This window comes from Schistocerca americana, chromosome 3, assembly GCF_021461395.2.
Source record: "Schistocerca americana isolate TAMUIC-IGC-003095 chromosome 3, iqSchAmer2.1, whole genome shotgun sequence".
Taxonomy (NCBI): Eukaryota; Metazoa; Arthropoda; class Insecta; order Orthoptera; family Acrididae; genus Schistocerca; species Schistocerca americana.
The window spans coordinates 520,204,739-520,226,268 of NC_060121.1; the positions used below are offsets into that span (position 1 = coordinate 520,204,739).

The following is a 21,530-nucleotide window of genomic DNA, read 5'->3' on the forward strand; positions in this document are numbered from 1 at the left end:
CGCTGGCATTTCCCATTACTTGCAGGCACGTACTATTCGTGATGGTTTTCTGCATTCATGTTCCACTATCTTTAGCTATATGCAACGCCTAACGAAGACTGTTAGTTAACACAAAAAAAAAAAACCTTGGAGTTCCACTTAAATAGGAAAAAGGGCATCAGCCTGAACACAATAAGAAGAAATCACCGATGAAGAATGAGAGCTTCACTGGCATGTCAATGTGGTACCAACAGACAAATCACAGTACGACATGTCGAACGAACGCCGCTTTATCGAGTTACCGTCAGCAGCTTCATCACTGTTACCCAAGATGCAACAGGGCGTATAAAAATTGCAGTGTCTCTCTTGATATATGCCGTTTTGTTTTTTATACGAGCTTTTATACCTCGCTTTTTTTTTATTATGGCCTGCACCGTATGTAAATTAAGTTTATTTTGTGACACCATACACTAAATAAATGACCCAATAAAATTTGAAATGTCAACTTTCTACAATTATTACATGCAAGCACTGTATTAAGACGTCCCCTTGAAATGAGTAATGAGTGAACCAAGGTCACAGTTCCTCTCACAAACTGTAATGCGTCACGCTATGAGTTGTCCGCGAGTAATGGGCGTGACTTCGTACCATACTCGCATTTCTACATTCTGTGATCCAGCTTTCTTTCACTCGCTATATGTTCCATTTAGTAATGCTATATGTACTTCTAACCTAGAAATGTTAAATGTATAGACCGAACATGCCCACATTTTGAACAGCCACTTTGCACTATCATTGCCCAATAGATATACTGTGCTTGTTACAAAGACCATCACACATTTCCTTGCTGGTCTTCAGCTACATGCTACCTTGTTGCTCGTGTACGTTTTCTAGTGTCATCTACCAGTTTCGTTACGTCTCTTCAGTTCTTTCTTGCATACGTCTCAGTCATTGTCTTTATCTGTTCTAAATTCAAAAAATCTTCAATTGGTTCTAGAACTTGATTGATGATTTGTAAATTTCCTGATGAACTGTTATACATTACGTTATTATTATTATTATTATTATTATTATTTTCGATTATTCCCATTTAAGAGAGCGTTTGAAATTGAATTCCTTTATGATGATTGTTTATGTTTTTTCTGAGCCCAAATTATCTTCATGTGTTCACTGTGTTGTTTCTTTCGCTCCGCTGTCCATTTGCATCCTGGTCTCTTCTGTGTTGTGGTGTCAAATTTATGTTTTTTGGTGATGTTCCTGAATTCAGTTCTATTTTCTGCATCGTTTACTGTTATGTGCGCTTGTCTGAGGTCCTCTTCAACTTCTTTTATCCATTTTGTTTTTCCCCTGCCTGAGTTGATGACTTCAAGAATTCGCTTTGAAATTCTGTTTTCATTCATCCTGTGGATATGTCCGTAGAACTGCATTCTCCTTTTCCTTATTGTATCCGTAATCTTGTCTGTGTATTTATATAATTCTGATGTTGGTCTCTTCTTCCAGATTCCTTGCTCTTGTGTCGGGCCAAAAATTTTCCTGAGAATTTTCCTTTCTTGTTTCTCTATTTCTTTTGTTTTAGTTTGCCCACCTATTTGTGTTGTTTCAGATGCATACAGTGCCTCCGAAAGTATGACAGTGTTGTAGTGCCTCAATTTTGCGTTAATGGATATGGACTTTTTGTTATAATAGTTCCACGTGAGTTTATATGCTTTCTGTAGTTTTTTTATTCTTTCCTCATTAGCCTTTAGGTTGATCCCTGATTGCTGGATGATTCCTCCGAGGTACTTAAAATGTGGTACTTGTACGATTTTCCCATGGGTTGTCACAAAAGGCAATTTGTCTTGTGGCACACTTTCTATGTACTGGGTTTTCTCATATGAGATTTGCAGGCCAGTTCTTTGTGCAATTTTGTGTAACTTCTCTATGGCGTTAGTGGCTTCTTTTCTATTATTTGTGAGGATTGCAAGGTCATCCGCAAAAGCTAAATGCTTCACATTGAATCTATTATCTTTTCTAATGCCAATTTGGATTCCTTTGACTTCTTTTTCCCATGTCCTGATAATTTTTTCAAGAATGATATTAAAGAGTAATGGTGAAAGTCCGTCACCCTGTCGCACTCCAGTTTGGATTTCAAATGCTTCCGAGATATCCCCCATAAATTTAACCTTGGAGATTGTGTCAGTTAATGCTTCCCGAACGATTGCTCTTGTCTTTCTGTCAATGTTGAATTCTTCCAGCGTCTTGCAGAGCGCTACTCTGTCTACTGAGTCATAGGCCTTTTCAAAATCTACCAAAGTAACCACTGTGTATCGAGTGTTTCTCATCTGGAGAATCATTTTCAGATTCCAGATCTGCTCTATGCATGATCGTCCCTTGCGAAAACCAGCCTGGTATTCTCCTATTTGTGGGTCAGCTTGTTCTTCTAGTCTATTCATGAGAACTTTTGATAGGATTTTATATGTGACCGGTACGAGTGAGATACCCCTGTAATTATTTGGTTCAGTTTTGTCCCCTTTTTTGTGGAGTGGATGGATGAGTGCGCATTTCCATTCAAAAGGGATCTGTTCTGTTTCCCAAACGTTTAATATGATTTTGTGAATTTTTCCTATTAATCTTTCATCATTTAGTTTCCATAGTACTGCAATAATTCCATCTTCTCCTGGGGCTCTATTGTTTTTCAGTGTCTTGATAATTTCTACTATTTCGTTGATGGTTGGCGGTTTAGGGTCAGGATTTGGTGTAGACGTCTCTTAGTGAATTTCCTCTGTAGGTCTTTCGCAGTTGAGAAGTTTGTTGAAATAGTCTGCGAGGATTTGGCAGTTATTCTTCGTGTTAGTTTCTAGTGAACCATCCGGTTTCTTGAAACAAAGATTGGGTGGCTGGTATCCTGCAATATGTTCTTTAAACGTCTTATAAAAATTCCTGGTGTTGTTATTCTTAAAATCTTGTTCTATCTCATCTAGTCGCTGTTTGTCATAATTTCTTTTTTCCCTCTGAATAGTTTTCAATGTTTGTTTTCGGATTACTAGAAATTGTTGCCATTTTTCTGATGTTTTGTGACTATTGAAGTTTTTCCAGGCATTGATCCTTTCTACTATTGCTTGGTCACATATTATATTCCACCACATGTGTTTTCTCCTTCTTGGGGGTTGACCCAATTTCATCGTGGATTTGAGGACGTCCACAATTTCTGTCCAGTTTGTGGTGTTTGTCTGACTAATTTCCTGTAAGGTGTTTTCCTTGTTGAGTTTTATGTATTCGGGGTCTGGTCTCAGCACTTTGTTTAGTTTTGGCTTTTTTCTATTGGGTTGTAATCTGGTCTTTATCTGTAGGAGATGGTGGTCTGAGTCAAAAAATCTTCTCGTTTTCACATTCAGAATTTCTGCTGTGTTACTCTTGGAGATGGCCACATGGTCTATCTGGAATTCACCCAACATTGTGTTGGGCGACTTCCAAGTATACAGTTTCTTGTTGGATTTTTTGAATTGTGTTGACATAATTTCGAGGCCGAAATTTTCGCAAAAGTTTATCAATCTTTCCCCATTCTTGTTAGTTCTCTTGTGAGCTGTATGGATTCCGGTGATTTTCCTGTATTTTTTCTCTTTATCTAATTGTGCGTTAAAGTCGCCTAACAAGATTATTACATGGTGTTTGGCAATTTTGTTTGTCGTCTCTTCAAGGTCATTCCAGAAGTCATCCACTTTCTGCCGGTTCTTCTTGTTATAGGTATTTGTGGGTGCGTGTGCGTTGATCAAGGTATACGCTTTTGTTGGCCGATTTGACGGAGAACGTTGATATACGTTCTGAGGCAGACTGGAAGTCAATGACAGAGTCTCTGATAGATTTGTGGACTGCAAATGCTGTGCCAAACTGTTTGAGACCTTTCTCATTAGTTTTAACTGCTGGTTTTCCTTTGTAGATCCTGTAGTTGTCTGTATCAAAATGGTTTTAGTCCGTAAATCGTGTTTACTGGATTGCAAGGATTTTGATCTGGAATTTTTGCAGCACGTTTGTAAGTTGTTTGATCTTGCCCAGTTTGAAAAGAGTATTAGTATTACGTGTACTGATGAAGTGTCTTTGTTTTGTGTGTGATTATTATTATTATTATTATTATTATTATTATTATTATTATTACTTTCAAACTTGCTCCATTAAATTGCTCCGTTCTTTGTTGAAGTTTATCCTCAATAGAGGCAAACCGTACAACGTCATCAAGAAAACTAAGGTTGTTCACGTGTACTACTTTAACAACTAATTCGTATTTTCCACAGTTTAAAGATCTGAAAATTTTCGCTTGTAAAAGAAAATAAATCGTGATATGGCACCTCCGTTCTTTACTCCTCCTTCAATCCGGGATTTCCCTCTACTTCGTCACAGACACTCTCAAAATCTATGCCTTTCAGGCAAAGTGGTACTATCTACTCTTTGCTCATTCCTGTAATGCCGACTTTCAAGCTCCAACGTTCCATATACGTTTCTTAGTTTAGTGTAAATCAGTGTCAAATGCCTCGAAGTTCCATGAGTCATGAATTTAAATCAGAATGCTTGATTACCTACGCCTAGCTTCCGCTTCGAATAATTTAGGAAGGCTCATGATCCGTATCTCGTCAAAGCACATCAATTCCAATGCTCTACGTCGTCTTTGTTGAGAAGTTCCCGTTCTAAATACTTCTAGAAATCATGCAGGGCTGATTAATGCTGGTACTACGCGAAATTTAAAAAATATATTTAAAATTAAACACAGGAAAGTATCAAGAATAATAGGAATTTTGAAATCAAGAAGTTGCGTCCATAACTGTAATTTGCTCACAAAAGACATGGGTTAGGGCGAGTGCAAAAGATAATACGTTAAATAAAAAGAAGAGGTTTTGTTGCTTCACAGATAAACTTTAAACCTTTTAATTCGGATACAAAATTCACAGAGAAACTATGGTTGAACATAATAACCGATTTAAAGGCACGTACTTGGCAGAATCATTACCGACGGAGAAAATTTCCTTGACAATGACCGACATTTATACAATTTATTCTGTTTTTTTGAGCTTCATAAGCTCGATACTTACGAATTTTCTCCTGAAAATCGTAGTGGGATTACTATTCTTCATGCTTTGTTAAAATTTTTGCAGGTAACATTTTTTCAGCACGTGATGTACTGAACTACAACTAAGGCTAAGCGCAAATTGAGAGCGTATATGGAAGTGAAACATGGACGATAAATAGTTTGGACAAGAAGAGAATAGAAGCTTTCGAAATTTGGTGCTACAGAAGAATGCTGAAAATTAGATGGGTAGATCACATAACTAATGAGGAGGTAATGAATAGAATTGGGGAGAAGAGGAGTTTGTGGCACAACTTGACAAGAGGAAGGGACCGGTTGGTGGGACATGTTCTGAGGCATCAAGGGACCACAAATTTAGCATTGAAGGGCAGCGTGGAGGGTAAAAATCGTAGAGGGAGACCAAGACATGAATACACTAAGCAGATTCAGAAGTATGTAGATTGCAGTAAGTACTGGGAGATGAAGAAGCTTGCACAGGATAGAGTAACATGGAGAGCTGCATCAAACCAGTCTCAGGACTGAAGACAACAACAACAGCACGTGTGACGTGACAGGACACTAGAGCGCGACGCGCACGTTTCGCACATGCCCCGCGGGTCCAACGCATATTGGGTTGTATGAATAAAAACGAGAGCATTCTCCCGAGTTGATACTCAGAGCAAAATAACATTCTCAAAGAAAATTCTCAGTTTCGTATGAATAAAAACTAGGAAGCATATGAGAACGCATACATATACTTTGCACGCGCCAGTTGGCGACGCTCTGCGTTGACAGAAACGAAGCCCGCACACACTATAATCTTTCTCAAACAATTTTACAAAACTATTCAGTACAAATATTTCATTTTTACCCTCCTTGTAGCGTTGTATGTCAGCTTCGAGGCCAAGTGCCCATAATCTCGCTAATGGTTATACTTATTGTGGTATACACATTTTAGTACGACGCTACGCAAAGTTCGAAAAGTTTGCAATGAAAAAATTGGAGTCGCTATGATTTTGCGTTTGGTACGTATTACACCATACGTTGCTGCGTATGAAATGTAGCTAACATGTTTAATTTTTGTTAGACTTAGGAGGAAGTCTATCTGCCTGCGATCTCGAGAAAATGGATCCTATGTAGCGCGCTCACACTCCCGATCTGACGCCCTCGAGAATAAAATATTCGCATCTCATATCTCCTAAACCGCTCGAGACATCGAAACGAGAGTTTGGCGAATGACAGCACACAAGGAGGAGAGTCATTTGCCAATCCATAAACACACGGAACTGTGGCGATATACCAGTAGTTATACTTGCCTTTTTATTTTTTTACTCCAGTCACTAATTTTTTAAGTTATCGACAGCTAGTGAAACAAAGAGTTTCCTAGTATGGAAATAAAAATGAAATTTCTTCTCTTATGTTACTGCAAACGGACAGTATGAAGTTTTTCTTAAACTATTGAGCTCTCTCATTGCTAATTACTTGTTTAATGAGGCACTCTGTTTCAGAATTCTGTCGCAATAGCTGCTGTGAGATGAGTTTACGCTAATTACACTGTGTTTTGACACAGGAATTACAGTTAAACCTGTCAGAAAGAAATGTGGCCGTTACTCATAAATGGTGATGCTTCTTCGAATGAAAAATGGTTAACAATTAACACAAAAATAAATTGCCAATTCTTTTGGAATTTTGGTTCAATCCCCATAACCCATCGTATTTTTAACACTGAACGACTGGAAAGGAAAGTTACTAAAGGATTTGATTCCTTCTCTTGATCTGAACAGCATTAAAATAATGACGAGCGTTCTCTTCAGGCGGAACGATAGGCACATGCCAGATGCTGATTACTCACCTACGGTTTGCCAAATTGACAATGTGTGATTCGCGAATAAAGTAGTTGTCACTGAGAAAAATATGCAGTTGATCTGTCGCACAACACAATGGTCAGGGCATTGTCAGCAGCTGAGTATAATGTACGGGATAGGAATGCGGAAACTAGCCATGTGTGTCTTGTGAGTGGGAGTTCACATCGTTCGAAAAACATTGTCATGAAAGTAGATCTACCTTTTGTCAGTAATACATTCCAACAAATTAAATACATCTAATCACCACAATCTTTCATTACCACAATATTTCAAGATACTCCTACTGTCGTAATAATACCGACCATTTTCTTTCATTTATGTAGCATGTTGTATAATTAGTTTATTAATGCTGAAAATGTGTGTGCAACAATTGAAATGCTTTTTCTCAACACGGCGAGCCATTTAAAACGTTATTTGTGACTGCTTTTGAACTGTTTCTAGCTTGCAGTGGAAATGTGATGTCCACACGTACATAGTATAATGTCTCTTATTACATCCATATCCAAGAAACGATAGTGAAACTTGCGTACTTCATTCCTTGGACACCTTTTACCAGATGCACAAAGGGGTCATATCTGTGGAAATTACGCCTTTTCGACTTTTTGCAACAGATCATTGAGATACGTCAGCATAACAGGCAGCAAGTAGATAACGTTGTTTTACTTTCCTACCTTGCTTCTGACTCACACGATTTTATATTCCTTACTTCCTTATTCACTACCTTCACGACGAATCGTCTGTCCCTTCTCACAATCGCCGCCCGCAGTGGCCGAGCGGTTCTAGACGCTTCAGTCCGGAACCGCGCGACTGCTACGGTCGCAGGTTCGAATCCTGCCTCGCGCATGGCTGTGTGATGTGTCCTTAGGTTTCTTAGGTTTAAGTAGTTCTAAGTTCTAGGGGACTGGTGACCTCAGATGGTAAGTCCCACAATGCTCAGAGCCATTTGAACCATTTTCTCACAATCTGAAAACATTGTGGAGGCAGAACATTATCCGAGGACTAACGGCTCACCAGTTATTGAACTGTTCTTGACAAAAGAATAAATAAAACAAGATAACTGTAGAGATGTATGTAACTGAAAACTATTAAGTACTAACGAAAAGAGATGGAGCGCTTTAACACCGAAAAGCGAAACACTATTCAGTGATCATAAAATTCAGTGTACAGCAAAGCCGTATTTTTTCGGATGGGCAATACTTCCACTGCCCATATGCGCCATGCCGAAGTGAACATACGGCAGGACTGCCTTCCCGCTCCCTGCCTCATTCCTCCCGCAGTACTCGCGTGGCGCGCGGCACGAGAAACTGTGCCAGAACAATAACCAGGGACAAAAGGCACTAAAATTTTTGCGAGCTTGACAAAATCTGTTAAAGATAACAAGTGGCAGTAACAGCTGGTATTGTTTGCCGTTTCCACTGTTAGATGGTATACGAACTCAAGTGTAGAAGGACGGGAAAGAAGACCAACTGACGGTCATATGAAGTGGCTGGTGGCAACCACGGGAAATTGAGTCTGGATACCCCGACAAAATTTTTAATCAGCTGCTCCCAAGTAAGGAGACAATATCTTAAGTCACTGCGCTCGATGTGAACTTCAACATTATATCCAACGCGCGTAAGGACCAGTAGTGTGCGTGCTACTGTGAAATTTAAATTCTGGATTGGCAGGTAGCGAGAAACTACACCAAGCTTAGACTGTAGATACAGTTTTATTTCTTTGAGCAGAAAATTTTCAAGGCGCGATGTGTCTACAAGCAGATCAGCCGGAATGTTATGACCAACGCCCCAGTATCGGTATAAAGCGTCCAGGCGATAACAGCGTCACCTGCTGAGGAATGACTTGGAAACACACTGGTGCATGTAGTATCATGAGCGTGCTGGCTGGGCGTAGAATGGGCAAGGCGCATAATGTATCTGACTGAAATTGACTGAGAGCAGACTGTGATGGCCCAGAGGCTTGGAACGAGCACTTCAGAAACTGCACGATTTGTCGGGGGTTCGAGGTGTGTTGATTACTGTCTTCAGCATGTGGCGAAGCCAAGGTGAAATTACGTACAGAAGTCGTGGGGTTGGGCGGCCACTCCTCGTTACAGATGTCGGACTTCGTATGCTGGCCAGACTGGTAATACTGAACAGGCGACGAATTGGGGAGGAACCTACATCAGACTTTGGTGCTGGGCAGAGTACCAGTCCGTGTGAACACACAGTGCATTGAACACTCCCAACGATGGGCCTCCTCAGCCGACACCCGTGCATGTGCCAACGTTACACCACGTCGTCGGCAACTGCGACTGAAATGGGAAAGTGACCATCGGCAATACGCATCGGCGCAGTGGCAGTGTGTTTCTTGGTCTGATGAATCCCAATATCTTCATCATCATCCCAATGGGAGGGCGGGAATCCGGTGTCTTCCAGGGGAACAGCTCGGTAACATCTTTACTGTGGCTCGGAGGAAAGCTGGCGGTTGCTCCACTATGCTCTGGCGAACATTCACGTGGGCATCCAAGTGTCCAGAGAGCTCATACAAGGCACCATGGTGACCAAGGAGTATCATGCACTGGGTCCAGACCACTTACACCGCTTCATCACGACCATTTTCCCAACTGGAGTGGCATTTTTCAGCAACATAATGCGCCTTATCACAAGGTCGAGAAGGTCACGGAGTCAGTCAAGGAACCAGTGACGAGTTCCAACTGAAGTGCTGGCCTGTCAACTCGCCAGATCTGAACCCACTAACACATCTGGGATGTGACTGAACGTGGTGTCAGAGCCCATGGTCCTCTCCCTGGAATTTACGGGTATTAGGTGACTTGGTTACACATATGTGGTGCCAGCTCCCTTCAGTGACCTACCAATGCCTCACTGCATCCATGCCGCAATGCACCACTCCATGCCAAAGGTGGACATACCAGCTATTAGTAGGTGGTCACAGTGTTCTGACTGATCAGTGTGTATTAGTATAACACACGCCACAATTTTTCAAATGGTACTAGAGAAACAATTGCGTGGTATATAGGAAGCGCCTAAGTAACACAATGAAGTATATGCAGAAATGTGTGCTAAGAGAAAAATCAAGCGCTTCCTTCTGCAGTAGGTCTGTTACGTACACTCTGTTTCAGAGTACCAGGACTAATTAGTGATTGCATCTCCTAATATCCTCCTCTTTTGCCGATCCTGAATAGCTATTGCAATGTCTTCGGTCTACCATGGCACCAGCTGATGGTATGGGAAACCTGTAGAAAGGTGAATAGCAGCTCCAGCAGTGTCAATGATCATTGTCACAAAGGTCATCGTGTAGTGACCAATGTGTCAAAGTCACAAAATTTGGGGAAGAGATCGATAGATCGATTACTGAAAAGGTCTCATGGGCGATACTGCAGGGGGTAAGAGAACAATTATTGCGGCGGCTCAGAATGTGGTCTGTGAGAAGCTGGTCAACTAAGAAGACCTATACCAGATGAAGTGGTATTAACCCCACAAGGACTGGTGTGCATTTAAGTCCCAAAGCAGGAGAAAGGGGGGGGGGGGGGGGAATTGTTGGATTAATGTGGTCAACTCAAGTGGCCTGCCTGGAGGTACGTAGGTAGGTTTGTCTGGGGGTAAGAGACCAAACACTGAGGTCATCAGACCCATTGGATTAGGGAAGGTTGGGGAAGGAAATCGGCCACGCCATTCAAAGGAACCATCCCAGCATTTGGCTGAAGCGATTTACGATGATCACAGAAAACCTAGATTAGGATGACCAGACGTGGGTTTGAACTTTCATCCTCCCGAATGCGAGTCCAGTGTGATAAACACTGTGCCACTTCACTCTGTCTGGAGGTAGGTAGGCGCTGCAAATGGTAACTGCTGAGGTCGTTTGCACCTGCACCACTACTGCCTCTAATGAAATACAATGGGGAATTTATTCACTGACGACATCTGTAAGAACCGAAGTACAAACCCCTCCAGGTGACATCTTAGGACAAGCACAGTTCAGACAGAGCATACGATAACCACAGGGCTTTGGAGAGTGATCATCAGTGAAAAGTGTTTCTTAAGAGAACAAATACGGTATTGCAGCTCCAGTAGGTGATAGCAGAACCCATTATATTTCCACTGAATCATCATGTGACTGGTAGCCATGTTAGGTGTGAAGTGGGCAGGAGGACCAGTTACGTTGCCTGCCAAAAGTGGGGATGGAACCAGAGCCACAAACATGGCTCAGAATCTGATTGCTTGGGAGGATCTGACAACTCAATGGGTACTGGAGGAGCCTTGGCCCAATTATTCTTCTTGTTGTCCTTTGTAACCTTTGGTGGACAAGGTTCATTCAAAGAACTATCCACATTGAGCATGGGGACAGATTAAGAGCAGACAGCCCTGAGAGCCATAGGCCATGGCGATGGGCCTCCGATCCAAGGGTTGGCAGGAAGAGGGATACAGAGAGTCCTGCCACTGGTAGACACCAAAGAAGAATCCTCCTCCGGCCAGATAAGGGAAATGGTTCCTAAAGTAAGATTCTGCGGGAACCACCTAAAGTAAGATTCTGCAGGAACCACAGAAAAGGTGGTTGGTGATAGATCTGATTTGTTGGTAGTAATTTTAGCGTAATTGATCGCCATTTTCAAAGGATGTAGGTGTTCATATTTCTCCCGTACCTCAGTACACGACAGGTCCTCAATAGATTTGATTCTGTTCTTTCTCAATAACTGGGCAAACTGGCGAATGACGAGGATGGTGATCCGTACAGTAGTCAACACACACACACACACACACACACACACACACACACACACACACGGATGCTTAAAATGACTACCTTTGATGGAGTGACCACAGTTGCCACATTTTGGGTCTGCCACGAATCAGAAAGGCATATTCCAAAAATGTAAAATGTGATGCACTTTATAGGCGGTGGACATGGGTTCACATCACACCTGTGAGCTCTTTTCAATGGTGCCGAGAAAAATCAAATTTGAGTGATCCCTTTTGAAATAAAACCTTTTGAAAGTGAGCCAAAATTGACTGATTAATTTTTTTAGCACACTTTGAACTTCGATAACTCAGTTATTATTAGGGCAATCTGGGTGCTACTTGCAGAGCTTTGACATGCTGGCAGGCTACAGATAACTAAAGTATTAGCTTCAGAAAGTTACTCTTTCAGTAAATACAAGGCAATAAAGTATAGGCAAAATTTGGTACGACAAGATTTAGGAGATACTTTGATAGCACATTATGATGAATTTACCATAGTTTGACCTTTTGTACTACAACTACGCTATTGTACCCAAAAGTTGAACAGGATCAATAAGTTTCAGCATGGCATGTCTCTTAGATCCTGAACAATGGTAAAACAAAGTTTATCATTATTCATTTCAGTCGCAATGTAAAAAAAAAGAGCCTCTACGAAAAGGTGGCTAGTGGCCCCACCATACCACTTATGAAGCTGTAATTTGGCAGTGCTTCATGTAAGGTCTATATGTACATAGGCTTACTGTAAAAATTTCATTGAAATTGGAGATAGTGGAGTGGGAAGCTTGTCTAAATTTAGGCCACTGGACATGGAATTACCCATCGGAAAGGTTCAAACAGGAACTGATCGAATAATAATGGGACTGAAAAAATTGTTTATGATAATACAGGGCTACTGTTTAGCAAATTTGTTTTGAGTGACAAATCCCTAACGGCAGATCCTTCGCAACAGCATGAAAATTTCATCAACGCTCTATATCTAACCACAAACTGAGATCTGCAGGAGGCGCCAGCTCGTGGAGTATTACAACAAATCGTAAACGCAAAACGAGAGCAAGAAACAATATGTGCTTGAAGTTTTATACGAGTTTCGCTGTAGCACATGAAGAGATATAATCAAAGAATTAGGATTTGAAAAAATATTTTTTCTCGTCATATCTTGCCTCACAAACAATGTACGTAGAAGTGTTATGCTCTGATTTACAGTATTAAAGTAAACGCAACAAATTCGATAATTAGCTTCAAAGTAACTCGTTAATCAGCTACACGCCGTGTAGTATTTTCTGAGATAAAAAGTAAATGAGATTTAACAAGTGACTTGTCTCTTTTTCTTCCAAATCTACTGGTCTAGGTGCACAGCGTCCCCCTTTCCTAAGGATCCCAATTGCGCAATTCTTTCACGCAAGGAAACGATCTACAGGATAGCATAAAGTAAAATCAAACATGCAAGAAAATGAGCCACTCTAACGTTGTAAGTTTTGCCCTTGAATAAATGGAAGGACGATATTTTTTCCTTACTGCACTGTTAGGATCTTACTACTAAACCAGTAGTTTTCAAAGTGTGCGCCCTAGAGCATTTGCGGGTGCGCCCTGTTATATTTCAGAAAGACATATGGCCAAATAAAAAACTTACAGCTAATAAATTTTATCCATTTCACGACAGGTATAATACGGAAGGAGTCCGTAAGTTTTGTCGAATAGTTCAGTTTGGTTAAGGAAACAAGGTGGTTTTTTCTCCTTGTAGTGTCGACAGTATTCGAAACGTTTCATGCCGACTGTCTTCTCTCTTCCACTGCTGCTAATCTTAGCTATCTAACAGTTGCTGCTGTTTGGGAACTGGGCAAAGGTATTTCAAAATAATGAGTGATGATAAAGCTATTGCTGGCCCATCGAGGTCATCCCTTACACCACCGAGCAGTGTAACGAATTCTAGGGAAAGTATAATTCGCAGTAGGGCGAGAAAAATTTTTCTGATGGCAGTTGCGGCCTGGAGAAACAGAATGGTTAGATAATTGTCACATTGCTACAATCATAACAATATGCAGGGGTGGGAGTGATTAATTCATTTTATAATGAATGTAGGCCTAACTGTATTTATAAATGTAGTACTTAATGCATGGTAAAGTCTGGTGTGGTCAACAAAGTAATTCATTTGATAAGTTACAAAAAAAAAAAAAAAACCTTGCAGTCCAAGACTGCAACCATGGAGTGCAAGTTTCTTACAACATAATGCTTCAGGTCATTCATAATTAATAAATACCTCAAATGCCATTTTCTTCAACTCCTTGCACTAGAACTGCATTACAACAGCCTTACCTCAATTTCACAGTTTTTGATTGAAACGATGTGCCTTTAGTGAATCCTTTTCACTTCTGTGTGTAAAATATAACTATCTTAGTCGCTGGTCGGCACCAGGCGCGTGAAATTTTCCTAACCATCCTCCCTTCGCACCATCGTAGGTGCCGTGCTAATTATTTTCGCACGCCTCGTTCCGTGCCTTCTTTCCGTAACCAAACGCTACGACACTTGTGTCGCTCTTAAAGTTTGTAAATAAACATTGAGTTAATCCAAAGGGTTGCCAAGCGTTAATGGATTTCTGGTCAGATCCAAACGTTCAGAATCAGGAGAAAATGACGAAAAAAAATATTTGACGACTGACGGATTTTTCCGACGAAAACTCCTACGGATATTATCTGATCGTGTCGTGCTATTGTTTCGCAGCTGATTTGCTTATTGAAGTTTTACTTTTATGGTGGTCGCCATGCTGAAAATGAGCCTTGTGCGCTATGCATGTGATCACAACTTGGTCATAGAATTCGGAAGGTTTCCATGTCGTTCCCAATGATTGCGAACCTATTCCACCTACCTCCGAGTGGCGTTGCAACAGCATGCAGGAAGTGGATAGTATATTATTATTATTATTATTATTATTATATTATTATTATTATTGGCCATTATGATTTATTTAGGTACCGCGACAGTGTATCAAAAAATTATAAACAACATCCGCAACCAGTCACATTTTAATAATATTTTATTGAAAATGCATAGTTTTCTGTAGTCAATAAAACATTATTGAAAAGAGGAACTGGGAGAGGAAGTTATCTATGACAGCTGTTTATTGTTTGACCTCAAGGTGCCGTGACTAAAAGAATTTCATTTCATGTTTTTTTGCTACAGATGAGCAGCGCATGCGAACATGATGGTCATTGTTCATGAAGGATCGTCATTGTTCATGAAGCCTTGCTACTTCTAAAAGAGCAGTTACCGAACTTTTAACTATCGCTGGCAGCAGCTGGAGGCACGAGAATCCAGGCCCAGAAGGAAAACGCGTTTCCATTGATGTGTGCTTGACGCTGTAGCAGAGCTTTCAGGTGACAGCTTAAGGCGTTGTTAGCGTACGTGGGTCTTATGTGACGTGTACAGCATACTGCTTATTTTTACAACGAGGTAGAAGTGAAACTTATATGCAAAATACAATCTAATAAAAATGGATAGATTTCTTAAAAACAAGCATGCTGTCGAAGAATCAGATGCTGGAAGTGAACAAACGCTAAGTGCAAGTAAAAAAAGCAAAACAGCGGCCTACTCGGAAGTACAATGAAAGCTACTTAAGCTCTGGTTTCACTTTGGCTGGGAGTGAAGATTGTCCTTTCCCACTATGCTTAGTATGTGCGTATAAAATGGCAAATGAATCTCTTCTTCCAAGTAAACTGAACGAACATTTTAAAAAAAATGCATTCACATTTCAAGATACACCTGTAAGCTATTTCAAGCGATTGTAGCAAATTCTTTTAAATGTGTAAGGTTTGTTTTTGATAAAGCTCTGATCGCTTCCTACCAAGTCTCTGAACTAACAGCAAAGAGTATGAGGGCTCAATGTTCTAGGTCAGTCACTTACTTTGCCTGCTTGCAAAAAAATGGTCAAGACGATGCTAGGAAATCAAGCAACTACGAAAATAAGATTCCTTTGTCGAATGATACAATATGAAATGTCGACTGATATTGAGAAAATGTGTGCAGCAATAAACTCTAGCACTCAAACTTTGCATTGCATGCTGATGAATCAACAGATATTAGCAATCAATCGCAGCCCTTAGGATATTTCCGTTTCATTAATTAAAATCAAATAGTATATCAGTTTCTTTTTGCAAATAATTAAGAGTGTCTACTGAAGGTGACGACATTTTCAACATTTTAAACGATTATTTTAATAAGTGGCTGCCACTTGGAAGTCGTGTGTAGTAATTTGTACAGATAGTGTCCTTTCAACGGTCGGCTGTGTGAAGTGCCTTATTTCTTTTGTAAAAAAGTAAATAAATAAAATTGAGGATGTTATCGTAACTCACTGTTGTCTGCATAGGGAGGCCTTAATAGCGAAAAGATTGGGAGAAAAATTGAGAGAATTCTTAGAGCAGGTTGTTCAGATGGTAAAATTTATTAAAACAAAACCTGTCAAAAACCGTTTATTCGAAAAACTTTGTATCGATAGTGAGTCAGAACACAGATGGTTGCTTTTACACACAGGAATCAGGTGGTTATCGAGGGAGAAAGTACTTACCAGTGTGCATGAGCCACAACAACTTCTCTTGTTTTTCGAAGAAATAAATCATTTACGTTTTTGCAACCTATTCAGAGTGAATTTTGGATTGCCAGATTGCAGTATTTGGCCGATATATTTCAGCAATTCAATATTTTGAACACTAGCATGCAAGGGAAAAAAGAACATATCCTCACATCCACCGACAAAATTGAAGCGTTTCACAGAGAGCTACAAATATGGAAAAGAAACGCTGTTCACGGTAATTTGGAAATGTTCCCGTTGATTAGGAGCACGTGCATGAATGAAATACTTCCAACAGAAGTAGATCCTTCAATAAGTTTAGAAAATAAACTGAGTTCATATTTTCCATCCCTCGACACTGAACAGTACGACTGGATTTGATTTTGGATTAACATCAACAGAAGAAAAACTGCCAGCAGCATCTGCCATTATGGACTGGTGATTAAGCATAACGAACTGTCTCTCGAAGCTTTTTCGATTTCTATAAAAGAAGAATAAGTACCGACATATAAAACGGCTTTGAACGTCTTAGTTCAATTTTCTGTGTCATATTTATGTGAATTAGGATTTTCTGTCCTCGCCACAATTAAATGTAAAACGAGAGGAACTCTTCAATGTATTGACGAGGAAAAGGTCTTTGCAATATATCTCCAAACATTGAAGAAATCGCGAGAACACATCAGGCTCATGTTTCTCATAAACACTTGAAAGAGTGGATGTAAGATACGACGTTTCATTTGAATTGCATTACTGCTTTTCTCTATAATTTGAAGTAATCGTTAGTTTTACTGCATTACTTTATTTCAATACGTTTCACTTAATAGTTTCTCTCGCCTTTCGTCTTGCCAGGGTAAGGCAACAGGGCACTCTGCCGTCGCATTTGGGTGACCAATCGTGCTTCATGACTCTCACATTTGTTATACAAAAATTATTTGTTCATATTGTGATAATGTATTTTTTTATTAATACAAGTTGTATATTCTGTAGTCTGGATGCGCAATTCAAAATAAAATGACTAAATTGTTACTTTATCACAGTATTTATTTTCTATATTGACCATTGCAAAATATTCTTCAGCGATGTGTATACAGCGCGCCCACAATTATTTGCGGCAATAGCTCAGAAAGTTTGAGAACCACTGTAACTAAACTGTCTAAGGATTACAATTACTTGAATGGTTCCGCATCCTATTGGATACGGCAGTATTGCTTTTCAGCATATCCAAACTCTTAAATGTCTAGGAATTCATTCAGTTTTTACAGATGGCAGGTAAAGATTTAGTTGTAAACGAGTGTAAACCCGAATTCTGGAAGAGTTCCATTCGCGAATGGTCTGCAGGAAGAACTACCTACTCAGCTAGAATATCAATTGAGCGCTAATTTTGCCGTCAGTGTTTTCGGAAGATTTGTAGGCGGAAGTAGTACTCTAACTCTTCTAATTAACGCTCTAGAAATTTATCGAATAAACCTGCAATTAAATTATAAGGCAAACTTGTAAGTTTTACAACTAAATTAAACAAAATGTTTGTAAGGTATACTTCTTAAATTAATGATACCTCACAGACAAATTCATTTGAATCTGAAACCGCTATGGGCAACTCTTTTACCGTCTACCACTGGAGTCTTACAAAAATACCCGAGACAGCGCCTACCACTGAAGTTTTATGAGCAAACCTGCGACGTCTGCGCGCTTACTACAAAACCTACAGTCCGATTATAACTACTTGACAGTTGACGTGCATCACTTGCCGCTGTAGTGTTGCCACATAGACTGCAGGCTACCACTCTGTTATAGGAGACGCACTAACACGGTGGGTCACTTCAGAAATGCTGTTTGTGTAACGCGGAGCAATGTTGAGAGCGGTCGCCGCGACGTACGACGGAATTGCAAGGAGCACTGTCGGCAGCGATTTTAAGTGGCACATGACTACATTGCGGCAGGCAACGAGTTTCGTAGCCCTGAATTTAAACTAATGTCTTAGCCCTATCCTAATCACAACCTCGTGATGTGCAATGTACCTGTGAAAACGGCGGTCAACAATCTGCCGTAGATATAAAATCACGATCGGTTTGTTCACGGCGATTAAAGCTAATCTCTACGAACAAACTCAGAAAAAACGCAGAAAAACATCGGTTTCAGCTCTGAAAGCGAATTAATTTCTCGCTCATGTTGTTGTCTTCAGTCCTGAGACTGGTTTGATGCAGCTCTCCATGCTACTCTATCCTGAGCAAGCTTCTTCATCTCCCAGTACCTATTGCAACCTACATCCTTTTGAATCTGCTTAGTGTATTTATCTCTTTGTCTCCCTCTACGATTTTTACCAACCTGCCCTCCAATGCTAAATTTGAGATCCCTTGATGCCTCAGAACATGTCCTATCAACCGGTCCCTTCTTCTAGTCAAGGTTGTGCCACAAACTCCTCTTCTCCCCAATTCTATTCAACACCTCCAAATTAGTTACGTGATCTACCCATCTAATCTTCAGGATTCTTCTGTAGCACCACATTTCAAAAGCTTCTATTCTCTTCTTGTCCAAACTATTTATCGTCCATGGCTACACTCGCTCAGGGTTACCTGAAACTATCCTCAGCTTAGCTGCCGCGTTATCAAGTGTTTGGCACTTGGTTGAAGCTTGTAAGCGCCATAGGCAGATACCAGACGAAGAAAAAATAATAGGAAGAAAAATAAGGGGAAATTAAATCGATATGACGAAAATTGGCAAAGTATTCGAAATAAAAAATGCGAATCCATTAACTGAAAATATATTATCAGATTTGGAAATAAGAAAAATTTAGCTGTATTTGATACGATTCGAAACCGTCAGGTTTATGTGCTAACCATGCGCCACGTCACTCCACTGCAATTGTACGTTATATTAATGACTCTGGTAACCAGTAGCAACGATGAATTGCAGCTTCAACAATTCGCAATGTCAAGTGAAGCTTATCTAATTTAAGTCTCTGTGATAACAATATGTGATGCTGAATCGATTCTTGTGTGGGAGGATCCAGTACTGTTTGGTTAGTGCAAACGTGTACTTTTGTTAGCGTCTTTTGTTTTTTAGGCGTGTTTTAAACTACAAAATAAAAGGGTCGGATCCAAACACGTCAAGAACGAAAGCCGGACAAGGAACTGGAAGTGAACAGTTTGGCAACGGCAAACGGTTCGAGCGTGAAGGGCGCTTTGATTGGAGGAGACCAGTTCCAGCAGCTAAAGTGTCAACTGCCAAGTAATTTTAATCGTATTAATAGTGATGAAATGCACTGCTCTTCTATGGATCTCATAAAATTAACCTTTCTTAGTAACGGGCCCCAGACTTCAGAGCAGTACTCATTAACTGAAGCATATTCTCATTTGGTAAAGCTACGTAACAGGGAAAACACCAGTTAATGAAACCGTTGACGTGGAGACAAATCGTCAAGACATTTTGCGTAAATATAAAAGAAACGATATTAGGGATAGCACACGAACCTATCTCTACTTGGCAGCACGGAAATGATTTTAGTTATTAAATGTACCAATGCATTAAAGCTTCTTCGAAAATACAGAAGACCTTAGGATGAAGCACAAGGGAACTGCGTAGTGGCAAATACATAACGGTTATGCCTGCGCCAAGGAGTTGCCCCCGAGTGACGATGAGACGCAAAAATTATCACTACCGTTTTGTTGATCTGACAAACTGTACGTAACAGAAACCAACAACAGGAAGGCAGTAGTGGTCAAATAACAGAATATCAGCGGCGAAATAAGTGTTACAAGAGAACGGAAATATTGTAGCCGGTCTTCAGGAATAACCTTAATTTTTCTGAGTTTTTCAAGCAGCGCTGCCCTGATGCCAAACTGCTCAATGACAGTGCTATATCTATGCCTCGCCAATGCCTCAGTCGTGACGGAAAATACCTGTATAAAAATGATAAAGATGCGATGCGGAGAAATGTCGAAAGTTTTTTAATTAATTCTCTCAAGCCTCCTTTAAACAATGACTATATATAAAGTAATTATCGAAACAACAACATATTCGGAGATCCAAAAGCAGATGTTTCTGAATTCTCGTAGCAAAAAGTAGTGGCTGATGGAGGGTGTACAGTCAAACACTGGTTTGTGTATCACTAATCCTCCATGTTGTACAGTGCATGGTTTTGTTAAATCGCTATATGTGTGTAACAATTCTTTGCCAGACAGCTGACGATTGTCCTCACAATTGTTTATCAACAGCCGGCTCTGACGCAATAGGCAAATATGCAGCTCTTTCCACTGCACGCACACAAAATGTCTGAACTAATTACGTCAACAGAAGCCACATTTCTTCATCTCTGTAGAGGTTAGGTTATGTTATGTTATTAGCGCCAAGTGACATGAACTGGTCTCAAAATAGGCATCGCACTGATATTTCTGTAACTGAATGGGCAATGTCAACAAAACCGTCTACATCTGAAACAGTCATTTGAAAATGACAACTTTTAGGTTAACAACTAAGGCACATAAGTAGTCAGTACTTTTACATACTATCGTCATAAACATAATACCCAGAGACCCATCAAACAACTAAGGGCTTCGATCTGAAAACAGAATTCACCATTTTTCTATTTTTTTTTTTTTCGAGACAAATCAATGATAAAAGGAGGTTATATTACCACTACGACCGCTACAACTGCTCTTGCGTTTTTTCCTCCTCGTTTTAGAAAATAGCATGAGCAACAAAATCACGAAGTATATATTCCAAAAGTTAAACACACAACTGGAGGGAATAATAAGTAAAAACGATACACTACTAATAAAGTTACTATCAGCAAGCAAAAAACAAAAGAAGAAACTTTTGTAAAACTGCAAGAGAACTTACAAGATTTGATGCACTGCACAGCTTCCTCGGGAGAACACCATTTCGGATCGCGTTGAAGAGGTTGTGAGGGTTCGGGGCTGTACGTATAGAATGATCGTGGATTTATTCGCGAGGTAACAACAGCTCCTCTGTTCAATTGTCCACAAAATAATGCCGACACTCTTTGCACAACAGCCGCCATTTGCACTTCAGAAAAAAAGCTTAAAAAACAAAAACAGTAACAAAGTTTTCAGTTATCACCCGCCTGTCGAGCTGACACAACCACGCAAACTCAGCTTAGCCCCTTTACGTTACGTCAACTACTTCATTGCCAGTGATGTCAGCAGCAATCGATGCGTACTATCGATGCAACTATCGATTTTCGATGTGGTTATATCGAAGATATAATCAAACTCACTACCACCGGCGTTAGTTTTATCCAAATAGTGGGAAAAGACATAGAGTACCAACATGAAACGATAAGACTCCTGGTAGCACTTATCCAACAGAGCGCAAGCAAAATAAATCTCGTCGAC

General features: G+C 40.2%; 1 protein-coding gene across 1 annotated transcript in view; it reads right to left on the minus strand.

Annotated features, from left to right (window-relative positions):
- Positions 1-21,328, minus strand: part of LOC124605435 (4-hydroxybutyrate coenzyme A transferase) — a 137,343-nt gene extending 116,015 nt beyond the window's left edge. Inside the window, exon 1 of the mRNA XM_047137101.1 lies at positions 21,016-21,328. Coding sequence (XP_046993057.1) covers positions 21,016-21,196 — 181 coding nt within the window. The 5' untranslated portion in view covers positions 21,197-21,328. The remainder of the gene's footprint in view (positions 1-21,015) is intronic.
- Between the last annotated feature and the right edge of the window lie 202 nt (positions 21,329-21,530).